This window comes from Aricia agestis, chromosome Z (assembly GCF_905147365.1).
Source record: "Aricia agestis chromosome Z, ilAriAges1.1, whole genome shotgun sequence".
Taxonomy (NCBI): Eukaryota; Metazoa; Arthropoda; class Insecta; order Lepidoptera; family Lycaenidae; genus Aricia; species Aricia agestis.
The window spans coordinates 39,831,283-39,852,791 of record NC_056428.1 but is presented as its reverse complement, the minus strand read 5'-3'; the positions used below and the strand labels follow the sequence as shown (position 1 = coordinate 39,852,791).

General features: G+C 37.8%; 1 protein-coding gene across 1 annotated transcript in view; it reads right to left on the bottom strand.

The window, feature by feature from the left end:
* The window catches only part of LOC121739035 (L-galactose dehydrogenase-like), a 70,602-nt gene that overhangs the window by 15,561 nt on the left and 33,532 nt on the right, over nucleotides 1–21,509 (bottom strand). Inside the window, exons 2-5 of the mRNA XM_042131350.1 lie at nucleotides 20,845–20,962; nucleotides 10,869–11,030; nucleotides 2,164–2,397; nucleotides 621–752 (exon numbers count right to left, since the gene is read on the bottom strand). Coding sequence (XP_041987284.1) covers nucleotides 621–752; nucleotides 2,164–2,397; nucleotides 10,869–11,030; nucleotides 20,845–20,962 — 646 coding nt within the window. The remainder of the gene's footprint in view (nucleotides 1–620; nucleotides 753–2,163; nucleotides 2,398–10,868; nucleotides 11,031–20,844; nucleotides 20,963–21,509) is intronic.

Sequence of the window (21,509 nt, the reverse complement as noted above, 5' to 3'; positions counted from 1 at the left end):
ATTATTTCTACATTAACTAAATTTTATCAAAATCGGTTCAGCAGCTTAAACGCAAATTAATAAAGTTTAATGCGTGAAAACCGAATATTTTCCATGATAAAAAATATTATCCTATGTCCTTCTCCAAAACCTTACGTAATATCTACATGTACTCAATATCGATATCTTATCCCAAATTCATTGTTGTTGACTGCGCGGGAACCGTACATTTTCCGGGACAAAAAGTATCTAATGTCATTTTAATTGATTCAAAGTATCCGCATACAAAATTTTATGAAAACCGGTTCAGCAGTTTAAGCGCAAATCATTTTAGAAACATAGTACATAAATGCTGTATACAAAACCTCACTAAGAGGAATAAGCATTAACCATTTTTGTACTCTAGAACATGCTACAGTGGGTTTTCAAAAAAATGGATTTCACTGTCGTAAACCTTATGTTATAAAGCACAAAACTGCATTATTAACTTAAAACCCGAAAAATTTTATGTGGGATGAAACACCAATGCTTAACAGCAGCCATATAACCTTAAACCTCATATAATTTGTTCCTGGTTTTGAAAATAGCTTTATGCCAACTTTTCCTGGGTTCCTATGTCTCGTCGTGTCAGGAGGCTTTACCTTGCAATATTCGGAGGCTTTGCGGCAGATAGCCTTGATATCATCACTAGCTGGATGCCAGATCTGAGGGCCTTTGCTGGACAGGAGACCCATGCCTGTAGTTGCGGCGTTGATAATTCCGATACCCTTGTCCTGAAAAGATAAATATCTCCATTTAGCTATTATACAGCTTTTATCGCGGACTTTGAGCCCGGCGACCGAATCAAGAAATTACGTTACGAAAATAAACCTAATACCCCCATTTCGGTGCGGCGTGCATCGTCTAATGTCATTTCAGTTCGGCTGACTTCAGCACGGTGTTTTGTGCATGCGACTAGACGTATGCCTGTAGACTAGATGCTATGCAACAGTTTTCGGCAGTCCCCGAGTGCTTCACGTACTTTTAATACACCAAAAGCTTTGCTTGGTCGGTAACAGACGAACGCACGTGTCGCTTTGTCACTGCAGCAGTTCGCATGGAATAAAGTTGAAAAAAAGGCGGTTTTGCTGTGGGGCTAAATCTAAATAATTAAATCATCAGCAATTTCAGAAAGTGATTATAACTTCTGAAATTTTTCAATGCGTTTGCTAACTAATTAGAGTTCCGTACCCAAAGGGTAAAAACGGGACCCTAGTAATACGGTCCCGTTTTCGTTCCGTTAGACTTCGTTGTCTGTCCGTCTGTCTATCTCTACTCTCCAGGCTGTATCTCAAGAACCGCTATAGCTAGACTTCTGAAATTTTCACAGATTGTGTATATCTGTTGCCGCTTCAACAAATACTAAAAACAAAATAAAATTAATACTTAAACTTTGATCCCAGTTATTTCAAGTTGGTCTGAACCAGGTGGATTAGTATTTGATCAAAGTTAAATTTTATAGTTTGAAACTATTTCCAGGTAGGTACTTTAACCTAAGTAGTTATTTGTAACTGGAATGCTAATTGATAAAGTCAGAAACATTTGTAAAAGTTTTTATAAAATTATTAATCAGATCATAATATCTGTAAATTCTGCACCTTGAAAGGGCGAATACCGGCTGCATAGTTACTGACTTATTAAATACCAACAGTAACGAACATAGAAGTAATGAGATAAAATATACCACCAATAACATTGTGACCGGTGACAAAATATGCGTGAAAGCCCCAAAGGAAGATCTTTAAAAGGTTTTTTGTAGATTTTTTCCAAAGGTTTTAGCCAGGGCTCTAAGCGAAATTTCTTTGGCCCCCAGAGTGATGGTAGTGCACCCTGCCACAAGCGCCCGCCCCTTTTTGTTTGCCTTCGGCGCCTCTTTTTATCCGGCGCCCTGAGCGGTCGTTTAGCGTCGCCCCCCTAACACCGCTACTGGCTACATTGTCCTAATTTCTACCCACCTTAAAATACTTGGTAAACTTTAAATTTCTATTTTGTTATAAGCATTAAGCAGTATATACTGCTATAATACGTCCGAGTTATACAGCTTGTGGAGTAAATGTGAACCATTAAACATACGATATACAACTTAAAATGCTACTTCGCCCCCCTAACACCGCTACTGGCTACATTGTCCTAATTTCTACCCACCTTAAAATACTTGGTGTAGTTCTGCAAGCGGTTATCGAACAGCGTGGACTTGGCGTAGCTGAGTATAGTGGATATCTTCACTTCGGATTCCTCCACGATTTCCTGCATCAGATCTATGTCGTAGTCAGCAAGGCCGATGTAGCGGGCCTTTCCGTCTCGCACCGCTCGCTCCAGAGCTGGGAGAGTCTCCTTCAGGACGACAGAAATATCAGGCGCGAAGGTTGCATCGTGAACCTGTAGGGACAAGGAAAGTGTAAATAACTTGGGGTCAGTTGACACGCTTCGCAATATTCTAGACTTTATTTCGGTTGCCTAGACATCTCTATCATGAAACAAGTTTACTTATTAAGTTCCCGTGGTCTATGAAATTATTATAATACTTTATCAAATTCCGAATGTCAAATGTGTCAATCATGATGTCCTCTGTGGCTCAGTTGGTGGGCTATTGGTAGCTCAAGCCGGGGGTCGCGGGTTCGAATCCCGCCGACGGAACAAAAAGTTTTCAAAGTTCCTGGGTCATGGATGTGTATAATATAATAAAAATCTTAAATATAATATAAGTATAAAAGTATTAAATATATATCCGTTGTCTGGTACCCGTAACACAAGTCCTTCAGGTACCTACTTAGCACGGGGCCAGACTGACGTGGTGTGAAGCGTCCATGGATAAAAAAAAATGTATGGAAGCTGTTAAAAAAATTTAACGGTCTAGACAGGTGTAGACGCTGTTACTGGATCAGCAGAGAGACCGGCGCCCTCTCCTTCCGACTGACACAGGTACTGACCGGGCACGGATGCTTCGGTCGGTACCTTTGCGAGATCGTTGGAAGAGAGGAAACACCAAGCTGCCATCACTGCGACGCGGATAGGGACACGGCTGAGCATACCTTGACGGCCTGTCCCTCCTGGAGTGGACAACGGACGGCCCTCAGGGCTGTCATTGGCAATGACATCTCACTGCCAGCACTGATCCGCTCGATGCTGTGCGGTGAGGAGGAGTGGAGGGCGGTCGAACACTTCGCAGAGGAGGTAATGACTGCCAAGGAAGAGGCCGAGCGCACGAGGAAAAGGGAGGCGCTCGACTCTAGAAGACGGCCCAGGCGGAGACGTCGCGCCCACAACGGCGACAACCTCCCGCCATAGATGGGGAGCTCAGGGTGACGGCAAGGGGAAGCCGTCACCCATTGCACCGAGCCCCCGCGAGAGTCGTGATGCGCAACGTGCTCCCGCGCATCGCGACAAAAGGAGAGGAATGGCCTAGACAAGCCCGCACTGGGGCCTCTGTTCAGCCTGGGGGGCGAGTAATCGCCCCTCCGAAGAGGGGTCTGCCGACCACCAGGCAGACGACCGCTGGTGGAGTTGCGGTCGCGGTGTCGTACCCGTTTTTGGGGTTGGTTTTTCTTACACGCATTTGTAGACAATCGAGGCAATAGACATGTTGTGTGCCGTCGTCATTATAACATAAAGCCACCAGGCACCAGCTAACTCCAACTCGGACTTACGTCGGAAGGGTGTTAATCCAGATTTATTATTTTAAAATGTCTATTCATAAAATTGGTACTGTCTACTGTCTAGACTCTAGCTAATAGGCGTAGGTTACATGATCAGTTTTTCGTCAATCTGATCCGTCATTCTGGTAAAGATTGACGGAAAACTGATCGTTTAACCCACGAATTGATGGACTGATATATTTTTTAATAAAATGTACTTTTTATAACCATCAGTATTCCGTCAATCAGATTGATGGATGAGATTGATGAAAAACTGATCGTGTAACCTACGTCATAACTCATACGTTATATACAGGCGGTCGAACAAATGGACATCAGCGGGGCTAAAATGGTCACATTTATCAATTCCTTTCAATCAATTCAGCAAATGAATTGTCAAAACTGTCGAACTGACAAATGTCAAATCAGTACAAAAATACAGAAACGAATTGCAAGCAGAGTTGCATTTTGCGATTTCAGAAAAATTAATCATATTATGTTTCATATCATGATTCTTCAAAGCGACCATTTTAGCCCCGCTGGTCTCAGTTAAGTACCCTTACGATAAAGCTTTGTAAATTGCAAATTGTAATACATAACTATTATTATCTGCGTCATTATGCCACCACACCACAATGTTTTTGGAGATCATTGAAACATTAATAACAGGCTTATAACACTTGAATGAGTTCGGTAGTCGGTGATCGTATGATATTGACGGCGAACGCGTGAATAAATGGAAATAAACTGCCATTCGGAGATGGAAGCTTTTGCTCATTAAAATTAGTTTGTCACACGGGAATTGTAATTTTTAAGGGATTTTTACTAAGTACCTACCTGTGTCCCTTCCCAGGGCTCACAGTATCTCCACAACAAACATCTTAGAAATGCGTTCAACTTAGACCATGAAGGAAGACAAACAGATAGTTCAAACGCGTTTAAATTACAAGACATAGTTTAAGTATCTATAGTAATCTATGACACAGACCACAGTAAGTACACCGAAATTCCGGAACACCAAATTGATCAAAGTTTTTAATAAATAATAATATAATTTAGTCGGGACTTCATAGTTCATAATAATATTAAATAGTATGTAATTTCTCTTCACAATAATATTATGTAGATTTTTCAGATTAGTGTTAGAACAATAATTATAGTAATATCACATATTGCGTACTTCTTATTGTGTGGTGAGTAAGGTTCAAATTTAAATCTCTATTTTAAATACGCAGCGCTGTCGGGTCCCGTCTCGTTGATACTTACCCATCTCGTTTCACTTTGATAATATTCAAGTATCTGGATGTAAATTTTATATTCCTATGCAACGTAAAGCAAGCACAGGATATTAAAAATTAATATTTGCCCTTAGATATTAAAGTTAAAAGTATTTTAAAAAGAACTTTGTTTTTTAAAACGTAATTACGAAGAGGAAAGTTTGGATAAATGAAAAATGATATCTGGCAAGTGGCCACCACGACCACACGTAGTTATGTCTATTGTGACCACACGCTGACAGATGTTGGTGTCTTGGTTTTGAAAGAAAAACGGCCTGATCACGGCTCCAGAGTCCATAGTCCAGCGGGGCCAAAATGGTCACATTTAGCAATTCCTCTTAATCAATTCAGCAAATGAATTGTCAAAACTGTCAAACTGACAAATCTCTACGATTCTGCTTGTTAAAAATAAAGTGGGCTTCGTTGTAACCCAGCAGATTGTTTCCGAATGAACTGAGCGATTGATTACGACGATTTGAATGATCGGTCGGCTTAAATAGGTATCTCCACCAGTTGAATATAAGGCTTCAAAGCTAAGTTCCTTCGGAAAATTCGTCATATTGTGCTTTTGGATTACCCCAGTTGTCAAGAACGTCGTGAAATTATCTAATTTGGAGGTTCTTTAATAATTTGGCTTAAGAGGGGTTTACACGGGTCGACTTCCGTCGTGCGGCTAATCGCTACACAAGTCGCTTGTGCGGTGTGCACGCCGCATCATCACCCGTCCGTTTGAACTCGAATGTGACTAAGGGTCGATTCAGACCGCAACGTGACTCGTAGATGCATTTCTAAATTTGTATGGAAATCTGTCAATTCAGTACAAAGGGGTACGAACCTTTGTGGCATATCTAGCCGCCGGCTATCTTGATTTTTTCCGAGCACGATAAAAGTGGTATATTTGGATAGAGGCTACGATAGAGGACACTTATACAAACAAAAAATGTTATTTAACATGGTATCCTAAAGTGTCACGTTACCGAGATATTTAGAAGTAAAGATAGCCATATGAGTACAAAGGACACAAATTATATAACATTTATTGTTTGTATAAGTGTTCTCTATACAAATATGTATAGAGAACACTATGTTGTTGTTGTTCTCTATGTTCTCAATGTTAGCGTGCTCGGAAAAAATCAAAATGGCCGGCGGCTAGATAATCCAGGCTCCATACAAAAATGTTTGAACCCCTTTAGAATGCACCTACGCGTTGCGTTGCGGTCTGAATTGACCCTAAGATCGTTATTCAGCCATTTCCTTCGACACTGAAACACCTTATGCGGGGGCGATCGCCTGCAACTGATTGTTTACACTTTACACGGTCGATTTTAATCACCAGTCGTATGCGGTGGGCCTAGTAGTTGATTGCCAACCAAAGTTGGGACCTTGCGACTACTCACCTGCGATCTAGCCGAATTGCCATTTAGACGGTCGATTTTCACCGTGCGGTGTTCAAAGTTGTGTTGTTGGCTTTAAGGTACGAGTTGGAGGCCCGCTAGGTACATGAAGCGATAGCAGACGACATGTCGTCGTGACACTACTTATTTCTATGTATTTCTATGAATAAGTGTCGCTAGCTTCGTGTCGCTAACTGCGGAGGGTATTACGAGAAATACATAGAAACCAGTAGTGTCGCGACGACACGTCGTCTGCAGTTGTCGCGTGTCGCGCGGTTCCAACTTGTACCTATACTCACCCGTGTAAACCCCTCATTACAACGGCGATGTTTCCTGTTGATCGAACCGGTCGGGCACGTGTTGTTGATAGATTATATTATTATTATCTACTGAGCCTGTCGACTCAAATTTCGGGACCATAATTCTTAAGAGTAGGACAATACAATAGTTTAGTTCGCCGAAAATATGACGAAATATTACGTAATTTAAACAGACCGACCGTTTTCACAATGGATTGAATTATTGTAATGCGATTTTCGAGCAAAATTTAATTCATGTTATTACTCAAGAGCATTAATTACTTAAATATTAAAATATCTTTTCACACGGGAGGGCGGCACTTTTTAACCACAATAAAATTATATACTTACAGTAGCGAAACTCAGACATTTTTTAAATTTGGATTGGCTAAGGTCAAAATCACAGAAATAGATCAAGATAGAAGCGCCATGTCACTCCAATTTGTATGAACACGAGCGTGTCACTTTTTTCATACCTACTGTGACGTCACAAGAGCGCTTTACTAATGGGAATACCCGTACGCGCGGAATCGATTCGAAGGCATCACCGCGCCCCGTCTCTTTTGCCACTTTAATAGGTATATCGATTTTTAATCGATTATTATTCGAGTTAATATACACATGAATAATAAATCTAAAGATACGTGCTTGCCAGGACAGCTAGTAATATATTATATTATTCTAAACTAAATCACTAAACAGGAACATAAATACATATTACATAAAGTATAATTACCGAGTCACAAAATATCCCAAAGCGAACATTATCATTCCTCTGTTTCATGTAGGGTTACTGAGGATTCCTCTTCCGCTTCCTCATAATGAGGAAGTTCCGCAATATTTTGGGTTCCTCAACCGTTACCGCATCCTCATAAATAAAAATAAAAAAATCCTCTTCCGCTATCGCTTCCTCAAAATTTATGAGGAATTTCACTGCGCATGCGCGTCGCGTATCCAATCATGGCAACGCACACGCCAGAGCCAGATAATTGTATCATTCACTCATCTTTTTAGCGTTCCGTACCCAAAGGGTAAAAACGGGACCCTATTACTGAGACTTCGATGTCTGTCCGACTGTCTGTCCGTCTGTCTGTCGCCAGGCTGTATCTCAATAACGGCTATAGCTAGCCTTCTGAAATTTTCACAGATTGTGTATTTTTGTTGCCGCTATAACAACAAATACTAAAAACAAAATTCAAATAATATTTAACGGGGGCTCCCATGCAACAAACTTGATTTTTTTGGCCTTTTTTGCTCGTAATCAATAATGGCAACAGGTACGCACTTAAATTTTCACAAAGTCCTTAATTGTATATGCACTTTAATGATTAACTAGCTGTTGCCCGCGACTTCGCCCGCGTGGACTTTAAAGTTGTTCCCGTACATCGATTGAGTCGTTTACGCGCAAATCAGAAAAGTATATTGTGTGGGAACCGCACATTTTTCCGGGACAAAAAACATTCCTTGTCCCAGATTCAAATTAGTATCTCCAATCTCCATGCCAAATTTCATCAAATTGAAAATAGATTAAATAGTTTAGGCGAGAATCATAAAAGTTTATTGTGCGGGAACCGTATATATTCCGGAATAAAAAGTATCCCTTGTCCTTTCCCGAGACTGAAAGTATTGCCATACTAAATTCCATCAAAATTCGTATATTGTGCAGTAAACAGTAATTTTTCCGGGACAAAATGTATCTTATGTTCTTTTTCGGGACTCAAAGTATCTTTATACCGAATTTCAGCAAAATGGGTCCAGCCGTTTACGCGTGATGTCGTAACCACGCGAAATATAACGTTCCGCGCAGCTTCGCCCGCGTAAATTAGATATTTCACAGACAAATTAGTCCACAAAAATAGCCTATGATCCTTCACGTGATCTAATTCTTACCTGTGCCGAATATCAGAAAAATTGCTCCAGTAGGTCGTGAGATAAGCCCTTTCAAATAATTTTCCCAATTTTTTCCACATTTTTCTCTATTTCTTCGCTCTCATTAGTCTTAGCATGATAAAATGTAACCTATAGCCTTTCTCGATAAATGGGCTATCTGACACTGAAATAATTTTTCAAATCCGACCAGTTATTCCTGAGATTCGCGCTAATCTCAGGAACTATCAAATAAGCCATTTCAAATAAATTTTTTCACACTTTTATCTATTTCTTCTCTCCTATTAGTCTCAGCGCAATAAAATATAACCATTGCGCGCTCAATAGCGGATAAACAGAACGGGCTCTATAATTTTCTAGCTAAAGCGGCAATGTATTATGAATCATGCGGTATACACGCAGTAACGAAGATTTCATGGTAAAAACTACAACCAGACACGATTAACATTAAATAATTGATTTTAAAATAAAGGACACATGATTTAATAATAAAAATACTTACCGATAATAAGAAACGTATCCACTATTTAGCCCAAAGTTTTTAGTCTAATTTCCACAGACCAATACGGCACAATTAGGCATTTTCTAGAATTCCGATTGACGTCCGATTCCGATAACGGTGGAGCGCAGACCAAAGAACAGACTTTTGAAAGATTGAAATTGGTAATCGTTTGGTAACGCGATGGCACGCGAAGTACATACACATGCCGAATATATCTATCTGTGGTGGTGGTATAATATATATCTGTGGTCAAAATACTAACCAGTCAACAACGCAAAAACAAATGGACAACGGACGTAGGTAAGTGTTTTATTTTGACATAGCTCTATTCTACTTTTCACCGTTTACGCGTTTGCGAATTGCGAACTTTTCAAAGTTTCAGTTTGTCTGCGCTACATGATCATGAACAGAATCACAATCAGAAGCAAAATAAGCAAACATTACAAAAACAATATAGGTACAAAATAATTTAAAATTTTCGTCACAAAAACAAAGTTAACACAAACAGAAATTACGTACTTAATTGGAATTTTTTATCTATAAATAATTTGTGAAATCGAAATTGAATCATTAGAGAACGTAAATAAAAGCCCACGAGTTACGACTGATAATAATAGAAACTAACAATACAAGACGCCGCCGCGCGCTCTTTTAAGACCAATAACAATTCTGACTTTTTGCCGAGAGGCTTCTTTAACGCTACATTTAAATTTTCTAATTTCTATCGCTAGTAGGTATGCATTCCTATGCCTGCAGGCTTAGCATAACAATATTAGAAAAAAGAAATAATAGACATACTGACAAATTTAAGAGACAAAATGGTGGCTTTTCTTTGTCTATTCTTCCCTAGATAGAAACCGCCTCTATGGTGACCACGCTAAGCCTACTGGAATTCAGTTTGGATACTACAAGCAAAGGGATTTTTAAGGAAGTGTCACGTGACTCGTGGTCGTTAGAATCAAGGTAGCAAACGAGCTGCAGTCCAAGGCCTCCAGCCCAAGCTCATCTCATCTTTAACATTGACTCAAGACCATTCCTATTGTTGAACATCTATAGCATCTAATCGATCACTATAGTAATGAGATGGATTTGGCATTGAAACTACGACCGCCGTAGTTTATGCTCCACTTGACCGATTCCTTTGAACCTGCATTCTACAGGCTTGCTACATTGCTTGGCTTATTGCCTATCTAGTAGTAGTATCACGTAGTATCAAAAGAAAGTGAAGTTTCTACAGCAAACATTGTACACATAAAAAACGCCAACGTCACTAAATGTATGGGATTTGAGTTTTGACATTAGTATTCGCTAGCGAAGCGATGGCTTATGTCAAATCGCATTCATTTTGTTAGCGTTTACGATAATCGCTAGCCACTTGTCTACTAGGGCAGGTGTGAAGTCGGACTCTGGTCGAGGGGTTCTGTGCCGTTTATTGATATCGAGGAAACATAGGAAATGTTTATAGGGTTAGCCGTAGCCAAATGGCAAAAAAACCGACAGGCCTGGAGATGGTGACACAAAATTCTTGGTAATTTGTACCAGGCTGGTGGTTCTACAGGGGTATAATTACATAAAGGCAAAAAGGAAAATGATGGTCATAGCGCTCGCACTGGCAGCCCAAACGCGTGGGCGTTAATCGAACGTGGTACAAAAGACCAAGAATTTTGTGTCACCGCCTCCAGGCCTACGAACCCTCACAGGTTCGTCTGTAGCAGTCTTTGAAACTATAACAAGGGGTCATCGAAATATGACATGGTGTGTGAGAAGGAGGGAGAAGGTGTCCTCAGTTTTGTGGCATTACATTTAAATAAATCTAATAAATTGAATACAGTCATGAGAGAGATAGAGAAGAATACCTGAATGATATCGACGTAATCCAGCCCCAATCTGCGCAAGGTATTGTCGACTCCCGCTTCAGTCTTCTCGGCGGAGAAGTCAAACATTTTCTCCATCTCCTTCTCATATCTTCCCACTTTGCTGCCGACGAAGAAGGTGTCACGAGGCACGTCGCTTAAAGCCTGAAAGCGTACTTCGTTTCAGCCAAGAGGAACAATTAACAAAGCGAACAACTTTACAAGGTGCATGTGTGTCACATTGGAAAAGTCAAATGACAGACAAAGATAGCGAATCTTGAATATGGTATGCCGCGTATACACCTTTATAGTTTACTAGCTGTTGCCCGCGACTTCATCCGCGTTAACATAGTATAATAACAAAGATGGATAGATTTCTCCTTTTTGTTTTTGTGGTTCCTTATACAAAGGGAAAAAACGGACCCTATTTAAGCAAACGTCAAACACAAACGTCAATAAACTTTCATGTTTCTAACTCAAGAAATGACGGACTTTCATTGAAACTTTCTACCCCAATTTCACCCCCTTGGGGGTAGAATTACCAGAAACACTTAAATACGTATCCATTCACTTTTAATCAGTAGCACAAAAATAAAGTTTCATGTTTCTAACTCAAGAAATGACGGACTTTCATTCAAACTTTCAACTTCAATTTCACCCCCTTGGGGGTAGAATTTCTAAAAACGCTTAAATACCTATCCATTCATTTTTAATCAGCAGTCCAAAAATAAACTTTCATGTTTCTAACTTAAGAAATAAAGACCTGTAAGGGGCCTATCAGACAGAGAGCGGTCACCCGGTCGCGTATTGCCAAACTGTATACTGACCCAGACGCCTATAGTCTGTACTGAACTACGTCGCGCTCATTGAAAATTGGAGCAAAGTATATACGAGCTCAGACCAATCTGAGTAGGTATGCACTTTGCTCGCTTGTATGTAAAGCAAACTGTGACATGCGAATATCTGTAACTACCTATACAATGTGTTTAATAATTTCCCGTATATTTTTGTTATGTTGTTGTGTGTGGTTGTTATACCTATCCGTGAAACTGAACAACTTTCCCTAAAACATACCTATTGTGAATTATTTTGGGTTATAACGAAAGAAAACCCGTTGTACGAGTAAGTATTTTGAAAAATTTGAACTGTAAAAATTTGAACTGTAACAATTATAGGTACAGGCTGTTAAAAAAAATGTAAGTGTTTCCAATGACAGTATTTATTAATTTTTCATAAGAAAGATGTACTGACTGACACAATAAATTGTACCTATTTGTAATCGATGTTCACTGAAAATAATAAAGGGTTCCTTCAATCAACAACAAACAAATAAATTAATGAATCAAGAACAGAAAAATGTCATAATTACTATTTTTGTTTTTTGCCTGTATTGTAACATCGAATTTTGGCTTTTACTACATTTCTTACTAAAGGGTTCACAGAAAGGGTTCGATATTGAAAAATAAAGTGTCTTTAATACATAAATTTGTGTAATCATGTATAATCATAATTAAAGTAAATGTAATCATTAATCAACTACAACTACCACATTAACCATCAATCTTTTTCAATGTTTCTTTGCATTCGGCTGATTTTTATTAATATTTTCTGATAAATTATGTTTTCGTTTTTTAGTTACGTCTCTGCCACTCTGTATACGTCCTTTTCCTTTAGTTATTCCTCTGTCTTTTCTCCTTGCAATAGAAGTTGGCTGAACACCAATTTTTTTTTGATCTACAATATTTAACTCTTTGTGCAAAGAAGTTTTTGGCTTGTTCCGAGGTTTCAATATCACTTAAAACTTTGTTTAATTTTTAGAAGACAAGGCAGGCATGATAGCGCGCCGCGCGGGAATAAAAGAGATAAGATATGTCTGCACTCGCATGCATTTTGCTCTAAATTATCGATGCCATATTACATACTACACCAGACGCCGAAAAGTATGGACGTCTGGACTCGTATGTATTTTGCTCAAGTATTTTAAAGCAAAATGTATTTCGATTCAGACACGCTCTGAATAGGTATACAGTTTGCTCTTCAACTATAAAGGCAAACTGCGATCGAACTCAGAGCAACCCCGGTCTGGGTCAGTATACAGTTTGGCAATACGCCACCCGGTCAAGCGTGCAAGCGGTCAGTGTTGCGTTCATCGTGTTGTATTACGATATCTGATAGGTCCCTTAGAGTTCAGACAGAGAGCGGTCACGCGTTTAACCGTTCTGCGTTCGCATTCTGCGTTTGAGCGGTCAGTCACACAGGAGGAATTCTGACTCGGTCAGAAGGCCCCCTGTGTGAGTATCACTATACTTATTACTTATCTAATATATAAAATTCTCGTGTCACAGTTTTCGTTGCCATACTCCTCCGAAACGGCTTGACCGATTCTCATGAAATTTTGTGAGCATGTTGAGTAGGTCTGAGAATCGGCCAAAATCTATTTGTCATACAAAAAAAATAAAAAATATATGGCAAAACAACGTTTGCTGGGACAGCTAGTTACTTATAATATTATAATTGGGAAGAGTTTGTTTGTTTGTTTGTTTGAACGCGCTAATCTCAGGAACTACAAGTCCGATTTGAAAAATTCTTTTAGTGTCAGATAGTCCATTTATCAAGGAAGGTTATAGGCTATATTTTATTGCGCTTAGACTAATAGGAGCAAAGAAATAGAGGAAAATGTGTAAAAAAATGGAGGAAATTATTTGAAAGGGCTCATTTGAACGCGCTAATCTCAGGAACTACTGGTCCGATTTGAACAATTATTTCAGTGTCAGATAGCCCATTTATCGAGAAAGGCAAAAATGGGGGAAATTATTTGAAAGGGCTTATCTCACGAATTGTGTTGTTGTATAGGATGTAATCTTGATTTTGTATAATAATTACGAAAGTGGTGAGCTGATGATGGGATCTATGAGCAATCGAGGGAAATCCTTGAAATTTTTCAAGAGACTCATAGTGGTTAAAATGTTGTTTCTAGTAACTTAAATATATGTTACGAATAAAAGAAAGTTCATACGAAGGTGTCTCTTGGTCCAAAGGCACTGAACAGAACTCCTGAACCTTTAAAGATAAATGTGTTTAAATTGCAGCATCGCTTAGATAACTGCAAGCATTTACCACAATTTTGCTTACAGTAACATAATGTGAATAGTTAACTTTCGTAGTGGTTATTTACGCATAAAGCCTTATCTTGTAGATAACTAAAAAGAGTGAAATTATTATTTTTAACAAAAAATTAAAACCGACTTCCAAGGTAAAAACAATAATAATATGAACTAAAAAGTATTAAATAACTCTTACTCTATAATAGTGCCTTTTTCAGAATTCGTCTAAATCTCAACTATGTCTGTACATACTACAGTCTTCATTACTTTGAAGTCGGTACCAGTCCCAAAAGCTTCAGATATTCTGCAATGACTGAACTCATGATAAAATTAGCTGGTACCGACTTCAAAGTAATGAAGACTGTAGTATGTACAGACATAGTTGAGATTTAGACGAATTCTGAAAAAGGCTCTATTATAGAGTAAGAGTTATTTAATACTTTTTAGTTCATATTATTATTGTTTTTACCTTGGAAGTCGGTTTTAATTTTTTGTTAAAAATAATAATTGTGGACTAGTTTGTCTGTGAAATATCTAATTAACGCGGGCGAAGTCCGCGAAACGTTATATTTCGCGTGGTCACGACATCACGCGTAAACGGCTGGACCCATTTTGCTGAAATTTGGTATAAAGATCTTCGTTTGTTTTGTTACGGAGATGCCGTAATTTACTTTTTAGAGCCTTGTTAACTCATAATTTGTAAGCTATAAAATTATTATAAAAAAAATACAGCAATCATCTTTAGACTTCAGGGCCTCTATCATGAGCTCTTAAATCCATTCTTTTTACGTCCTTATCTGACTGTATAAGGCGTAAAGTGAATGGATTTAAGAGCTCATAATAGGGCCCCAGTACACGAACGTTCCTTTCATAGTTATTAATTTCCTATTTTTGTTTATTATACTGTCAGCTTCCAAAGTAACACCAATTAATTTAAATTCAAGCATACATTCAGTATCTCCCTAGTATTCACAAATAACGGTTATTTGAAACACACGCCAATAGATCGACAATTTCATTAACTACAAACTCCCTGTTTGATTTTTTTAGGTCAATTTTGATCTAAGTTTTAAAGTACTTAAGTAAAAAAAAAATTAGAATTCGGCGCGATCTCGGCAACGCGGCAAGTGTATGGTCAAGGTAGTTTGCTCAGGGGATGGCCTTAACTACGAATGCTTTTTTTTAAGTAACGAAGCGTCAATTAATTCTTTTGTTGAGTAAAATACACGACCTCTTCTGCATATTATTAAAGCTTTGTTAAAGCTGCAACCACCAGTATACTTCTTTATGCTGGAAAATCCTATTACAAAATACTTAAACTGAATTTTGTAACAATTAACAAAGTCTGCAAGTCCGTACTTGTAACTTTCACAGGCCCAATCTTAGCTCTGCGGATATTTTCTTAGGTTCATTTTACTCTATTTTTAATGGTGGACTTTAACTTTTAAGTTATTTTATTTTATTTATACCCAGTATCTACTAGGAACCGCGTACCTTACCTATAAATTCCAACTATCTATCTACCTAGTCACCAAGGTAATTCTGAAAATAGCATTTTAAGCCTGCATTGCCAGTTGCCCCTAATGAAGTCCCATATGCGTCCTCAAATCACAAATTATTTGATAGTATAGCTTATTAAGTCCTTTGAGCAAGCGAATTCAATAGAATTTCAATACTGGGAGCTGCAAGGAAATTTCAAAGCATAACTAATACGTCATTTATCGATTGGTTACCAATTACCATTTCTTCGTTGCAATTTTGAATAGTTCATTTTATGGTTAAAATTTGCAAAATAATAACAAACTACAAACTGATTGAACAAATATGATTGCAATGAGGGCTACGAATTTTTAAAACTTTAGATGAGTAACTGAGTCAGAAAAATAGTTCACGAACGAAATGGACACGGCGTACTTTTAGTATGTCAAACTCGACGGGTCGGTCATACAATTTTGGTTGCCGAATGCCGTAGGTATCTTATACACCTGTAAAAAATATGTATTATTACAGTAACTGGAGCCATATTTTATACAAAAAAAAATATGAGAGTTATTCGTTCTATTATTTATCTATACTTACTATAATTTCAATTATTGTATTAGTCTTGAAGGCGACGCACTTGCAGCTCTTCTAATGTTGTGAGTGTCCATGGGCGATGGTAGTTGCTTTCCATCAGGTGACCCGTTTGCTCATTTGCTTCCTTATTTTATATACTTACATTTATAAAAGTTTGACCTTAGGTACCCCTGCAACTGAGAATTGGGACCTCAAGGTTAGCAAATAGCAATAAGCAACATGAGGGTTCGATCAATGTCGCATCATACGGCATACCAATGATGCTTCCGCTTGGTACAGACTACGGAACCCTATAGGGACTACCGACTACTGCATTACGGAAAATAATCGGCCAAGTCCGAGTTGGCCTCGCGCACGAAGGATTCCTTACCTCTAGAGCACTCTATAGGCTCTAAAAAGCGAAAATAGGAAAATGTGTTTTTTTTTTGTATGGGAATTAAATATTTACTTTATTTTAATATGAATTATTAGAGAAAAGACCTATTACATACTACTTATTTAAGGATTGTGAGAACATTTCAAGTTCCTACCTGGTGCCATTATTGATAACGAGCAAAAAGTCAGCTACAGTGGTTTCTGGGATACAGCCTGGAGTCAGACAGAAGGACAGACGGACAAACATTGAAGTCTCAGTAAAAGGGTCCCGTATATTTACCCTTTTGTTTACGGAACCCTAAAAAGATTTTGTTTTTGGTATTTTAGAGTTTTAAGTTGTTGTTTTTAATTTCTCTTTGAACATCGAAAACATTATGAATGAATATTGACGTATGAGAGGCGAAAACGAATTTTAATACTATTTTGTATCGAATTACAAAATTTTTAACATCAAGGCCCTAAACTAACGCACAAAGTAACCTCTATTGAAGCACCTTGAATCAGTGATCATACCTACTAATAGATGTTGTATTGTATACAGATAATAAAAGGACTTTGGTGCTACTTATACGATTGAAATATGATACCACTTCCGTTCGCAAGGGCGTCGCCAGGGGGGGGGGGGGCAGGGAGGGGCAGCTGCCCCCCCTAGAGACTCTAAAAAACGTTGCCAAATATAATGCAAAAGCAACGACCACTATAATATTAAAATCTGGTAATAGATGTAAGGCTCGTAGTACAAGTGAAAAGTTTCATGTGCTGTCGACTTTACCTACAATTCATACCTACTTTTCTCATTTATAGAGAGTGAGTAAAGTATGAATTGTAGACTGTAGTAGGTAAAGTCAACTTGCCCCCCCCTGCGCCATCGGCTGGCGACGCCCTTGTCCGTTCGCCTTCTATAATACATATTACATACTATAGTTTGTGCGTTTTATGATGATATGCGTGACACATTATAACTGACAATAGTAGGGAAGTTACCTAACAAAAATTAATCGATAGTTTAAAAATATCGAATCACTTCGTAAAGGATTTGCAATCGAAATTATCGATTTTGTACTGACATTTCATTGGTGCCGGCGATTTAACCGCCCTTTTCTATCGATTTGATTTCGATTCAACAGAGTCAATCTCTATTGACTAAATCCACCATTTGTTTATAAAAAAATGTATAAACAAATGGACTATTTCGATGCTTTAAAAAAAAATTCTTAAGCTTTAAGCTCTTGAAAATATTATGATTATTAGAAACAAATTTTTTTCTTAATAATAATATTTAATTGTTTATAATCGTTTTTTAAATATTTCTATTGTTAAAATTAATATTGATAGTGAAATAGGCTGAAGGCTGGTAGTTTTCTGAAGATAAAAGACTTTTTGCGAGCCTAGCCTTCGAACTTCAAAACTATGCACTGTTTTGTGACGGGAATGAATCGGTAGACAAGATATTTTAAAAGCCCAGAGATGCCTAAAATAATCCCTGACCTGATCCTGGATGGTGATGATGATGATGATGAGGGGGTGATGACCAGAAATGCGTAACAAATCATACAAATGAGGAAAATATGTTTGTCAGTATTAGCTCAGGACCTACTTCCTTCGGTGTTTAAAAAAAAACTGGTCATCAAATTGAATACTTAATTGATTTTTTTATCACGATCACAACCATAGTGATATTTAAGAGATTTCGAGACAGAGCAGTAGTTGATTGATTTTTTTAGTTTTATAAAGGCAAGTGAAGGTTATTGCTTATTGAGATTAATTATCATAAAGCATTCTAACAATTCGCATAATTAAGAGGATTCCACACCGCCATTTTTCCATACAAACACTGTCCCCTGTTTCCTCCCTGGATAATGCCGGTAGAGTTATGATTTTTTTCCTGAATATCTATGGCCACTATAAGCATGTCCCTATGTTTTCTTTTTTTCATAATTTTATTATTAAAAAAGATAAGAACGTCCAAAAACCCAAAAAAATGGCCAGATTTTCCTCTGTGTTCAAACACCCAGAAAACAAAACTGGCTAGCAAATACAAAAAAAAAAAACATGAAAAAAGTACTTAAATCGGTTAAGTTTTGGAGAAGGAATCAGCGGACAACGAATCGAAGATTTTCTGTTCTTTTATTAGAACTTTTGTCGTGTTGTCTTTATCGCGCTCGGGAGACTTGAGATTGGTGAGACAGCAATACATTTTCAAATACCTATTTTCTATTTCTCTCGCCCCTGGTGTATCCTCTTAATACTTCGTTTTATTCATTTCTTCAACTTAATTTTCATTTTTAATTTGGGGTCAGTAGAGACCCCATGCGACTACTTGTGTGAGTTTTTTGATGCGCCTAATTAAGGGTTAAACAATAGAAATATTTAAAAAAAACGATTATAAACAATTAAATATTGTTATTAAGAAAAAAGTTAATTCTAAAAATGATATTTTCTAGAGCATAAAGTTAAGAAAAAGAAATTTGTTCGACTTGGCGGGGGCACTGCCGTGCCCCCAGATTTTTAAAAGCATTGAAATAGTCCATTTGTTTATAATTTTCTTGTAAACAAATAGCGGATTTTTTTTTTAGTTAATACATGTCTTTCATTAATATAAAACAATTGTGATGATAAATGAAACAATTTTTTTTTGACAATATTAAGTTTGGATTTCTATTTTTTTGTATAAGTTATAAAATTATTATTTAAACAAAGTATTGATTTTTTTTTAACTTTTATGGCGTGATCTGTACTTATATGTATAAAAAGGGCTCCACGAACTGAAAAATTTTCACGAAAATTATTTAAACATTTTTTTTAATGTACAATGAGGACGGAAGTTCGAGAAAATTTCGTTAGTTAACATTTGTCCAATTTGTTGAAAAATTAACTTTAAGTTAAATTTCCAACGGGAGCGAATTCTTTGAAGTGTTCGGAATACACCATAAGTTTTTTAAATTTTTAAATTATTATTTAATATCTTAAAAAATAATCAGTGTGACGTGCTCGGTTTTGAAGCCGCGCGCGCTACCTAAAAATGCCGCGCGGAGGCCTATTACGGCCGTTAAATTACGGCGTACGGCGGGCACACGGCGCGGGCGTACGCTTTTCGCAGTGAATTTACTAATTACTAACTAATCCATGGTAATCTACTCGACACAACTGTACACGCTCGAGATAAAAATTATACTAGCAGCGCTAAATGAGGTGGGCGCACGCGACGGGTGCCCGCTCGCGGATTCGTGGCCCGCGGCGGTCTTTTGACGCGTGCGCCCGCGCCCGTATCCACCCGTGTTTTAGCGTTGGCCCTCAGGGCCGGGACACAAAAACACGATACGACGTCATATCGTGTTTTTGTGTCCCGGCCCTTAGATCTCTGTATGTCAAATCTAACATTTCTTTTTAAATTAAAAATTAAAATAAAAATAATAAAACATTCTAAAATTCAAACAAAATAGGTGAAAATAATTGCGAAATTATCTTATCGACTCCCAAGCGGCCCAAGCGGGCCGCGATAAGTGATAAAAATAGATTTCCAAGAAGCGCGATAAAAGAATTAACCGGTTAATTTGGGTTTTCAAAATCGTTTGTGTGTTAGTAACCGGTAACCTTTACCATTTGGGTTACGTAAAAACCGCTCGCTTGTTTAACCGGTAAATAAAAGAACGATATATTTACCGGTTTTTAACCGAAATAAACCGGTATTTTCAAACCGGTTCCGAGCCCTGGTTGTGACATTGGTGACCCTGACATGGTAGTGATGATGATGATGAATGTAATTTGCATAGTAGCATATGCTTTCAGTTCTTAAAACAACGCCTAAACCCCCAAACTTGTATCTATAAGGAATCCGGAGTTCTCTTAGTATCTTCGGAACCGTAGTATACTTTGATGCAAAATCTTGCGTTTTGGTAGCATATGCTTAGGATGCTTCTCATAAAACCAAAATCACCATAATATGTTTATTGTTTCCATATAAATTTTGAGGAGTTCCCTCGATTACTCGTGGATCCCATCATCAGATCACCACTTTTGTGAAAATGGGACCAAATTGGAGAGAAATCTAATATAACAAAACAAAAATTTTGAAAATCGGTTCACAAACGAGTAGTGGTCGAACATACAAAAAAAAAATATCCACAGCCGAATATATAACCTCCTCGTTTTTTGGAAGTCGGTTAAAAATGTTAATTGACGGATCGTATATCGCCGCTGAAGTGCCAATACCTCCTAAACATTTTTTTCGAAATTATAGGTAAATTCTGTAAATAAAACTTAAAAAGTTAATCGTTTTTTCCTTTTCCTATAAAAAAGCACCTACAGTTGGTATTGGCACTTCAACGAATATATCTATAGTGTTAGAGCGACCGCAGACTTACAATTTCAAGTTCTCAATTCAATCTCTTAGGAGTTAGGAAGACAGAAAAGAGGAAAGTTACCTTTCCGATGGTTAGTTCTGAGGTCCCTTGTCCATACCATGGTCCCGTTTCCACGTAGTTGATGCCATGGTCTAGAGATGTCTTGATGAGTCCGACCCCTTGCGCCTCATCAAACGTTCTAAAATCATAAGAATTTCAGTTTTAAACATGTAATTAATATTGAAAGATGTATATGTATAATATTATATTCGCTTGCATTGAAGTATAGAAATGACCGGCTCGATTTTCATAAGCACACATATGGGTATGAAGACGTATGAACATAAGAGACCATCGCGTTGCGTCGATAAGGATTAAGAGTTTGATTGATTTATGATTATTTATTAATTATTAATGATCTATTGACATAACGTCTATCTAGCGCGTCTGTAAAATTAAATTCATCATATTGTGGCGTGGGATTCGAACTCCGAATCCATCGTTCGAAATTCGTAGGTGAGGTGTTCGAATTTCAAACGAGGTGCTTAAAATCGTCATCTAAATCTCCACATAATATTATTATCCTAGCTGGGGTTTCCCTCGGAAGAAGCCCAGCCTTTTACTACTTGTTGGAAAATATCTCAACTTACTTATAAAAATAACTTGCTCGACTTTTTTCTGACACAAAACATAATATTAAAACATTTATATACAGAATCACAACTTCCGACTGTATCTTAAAACAA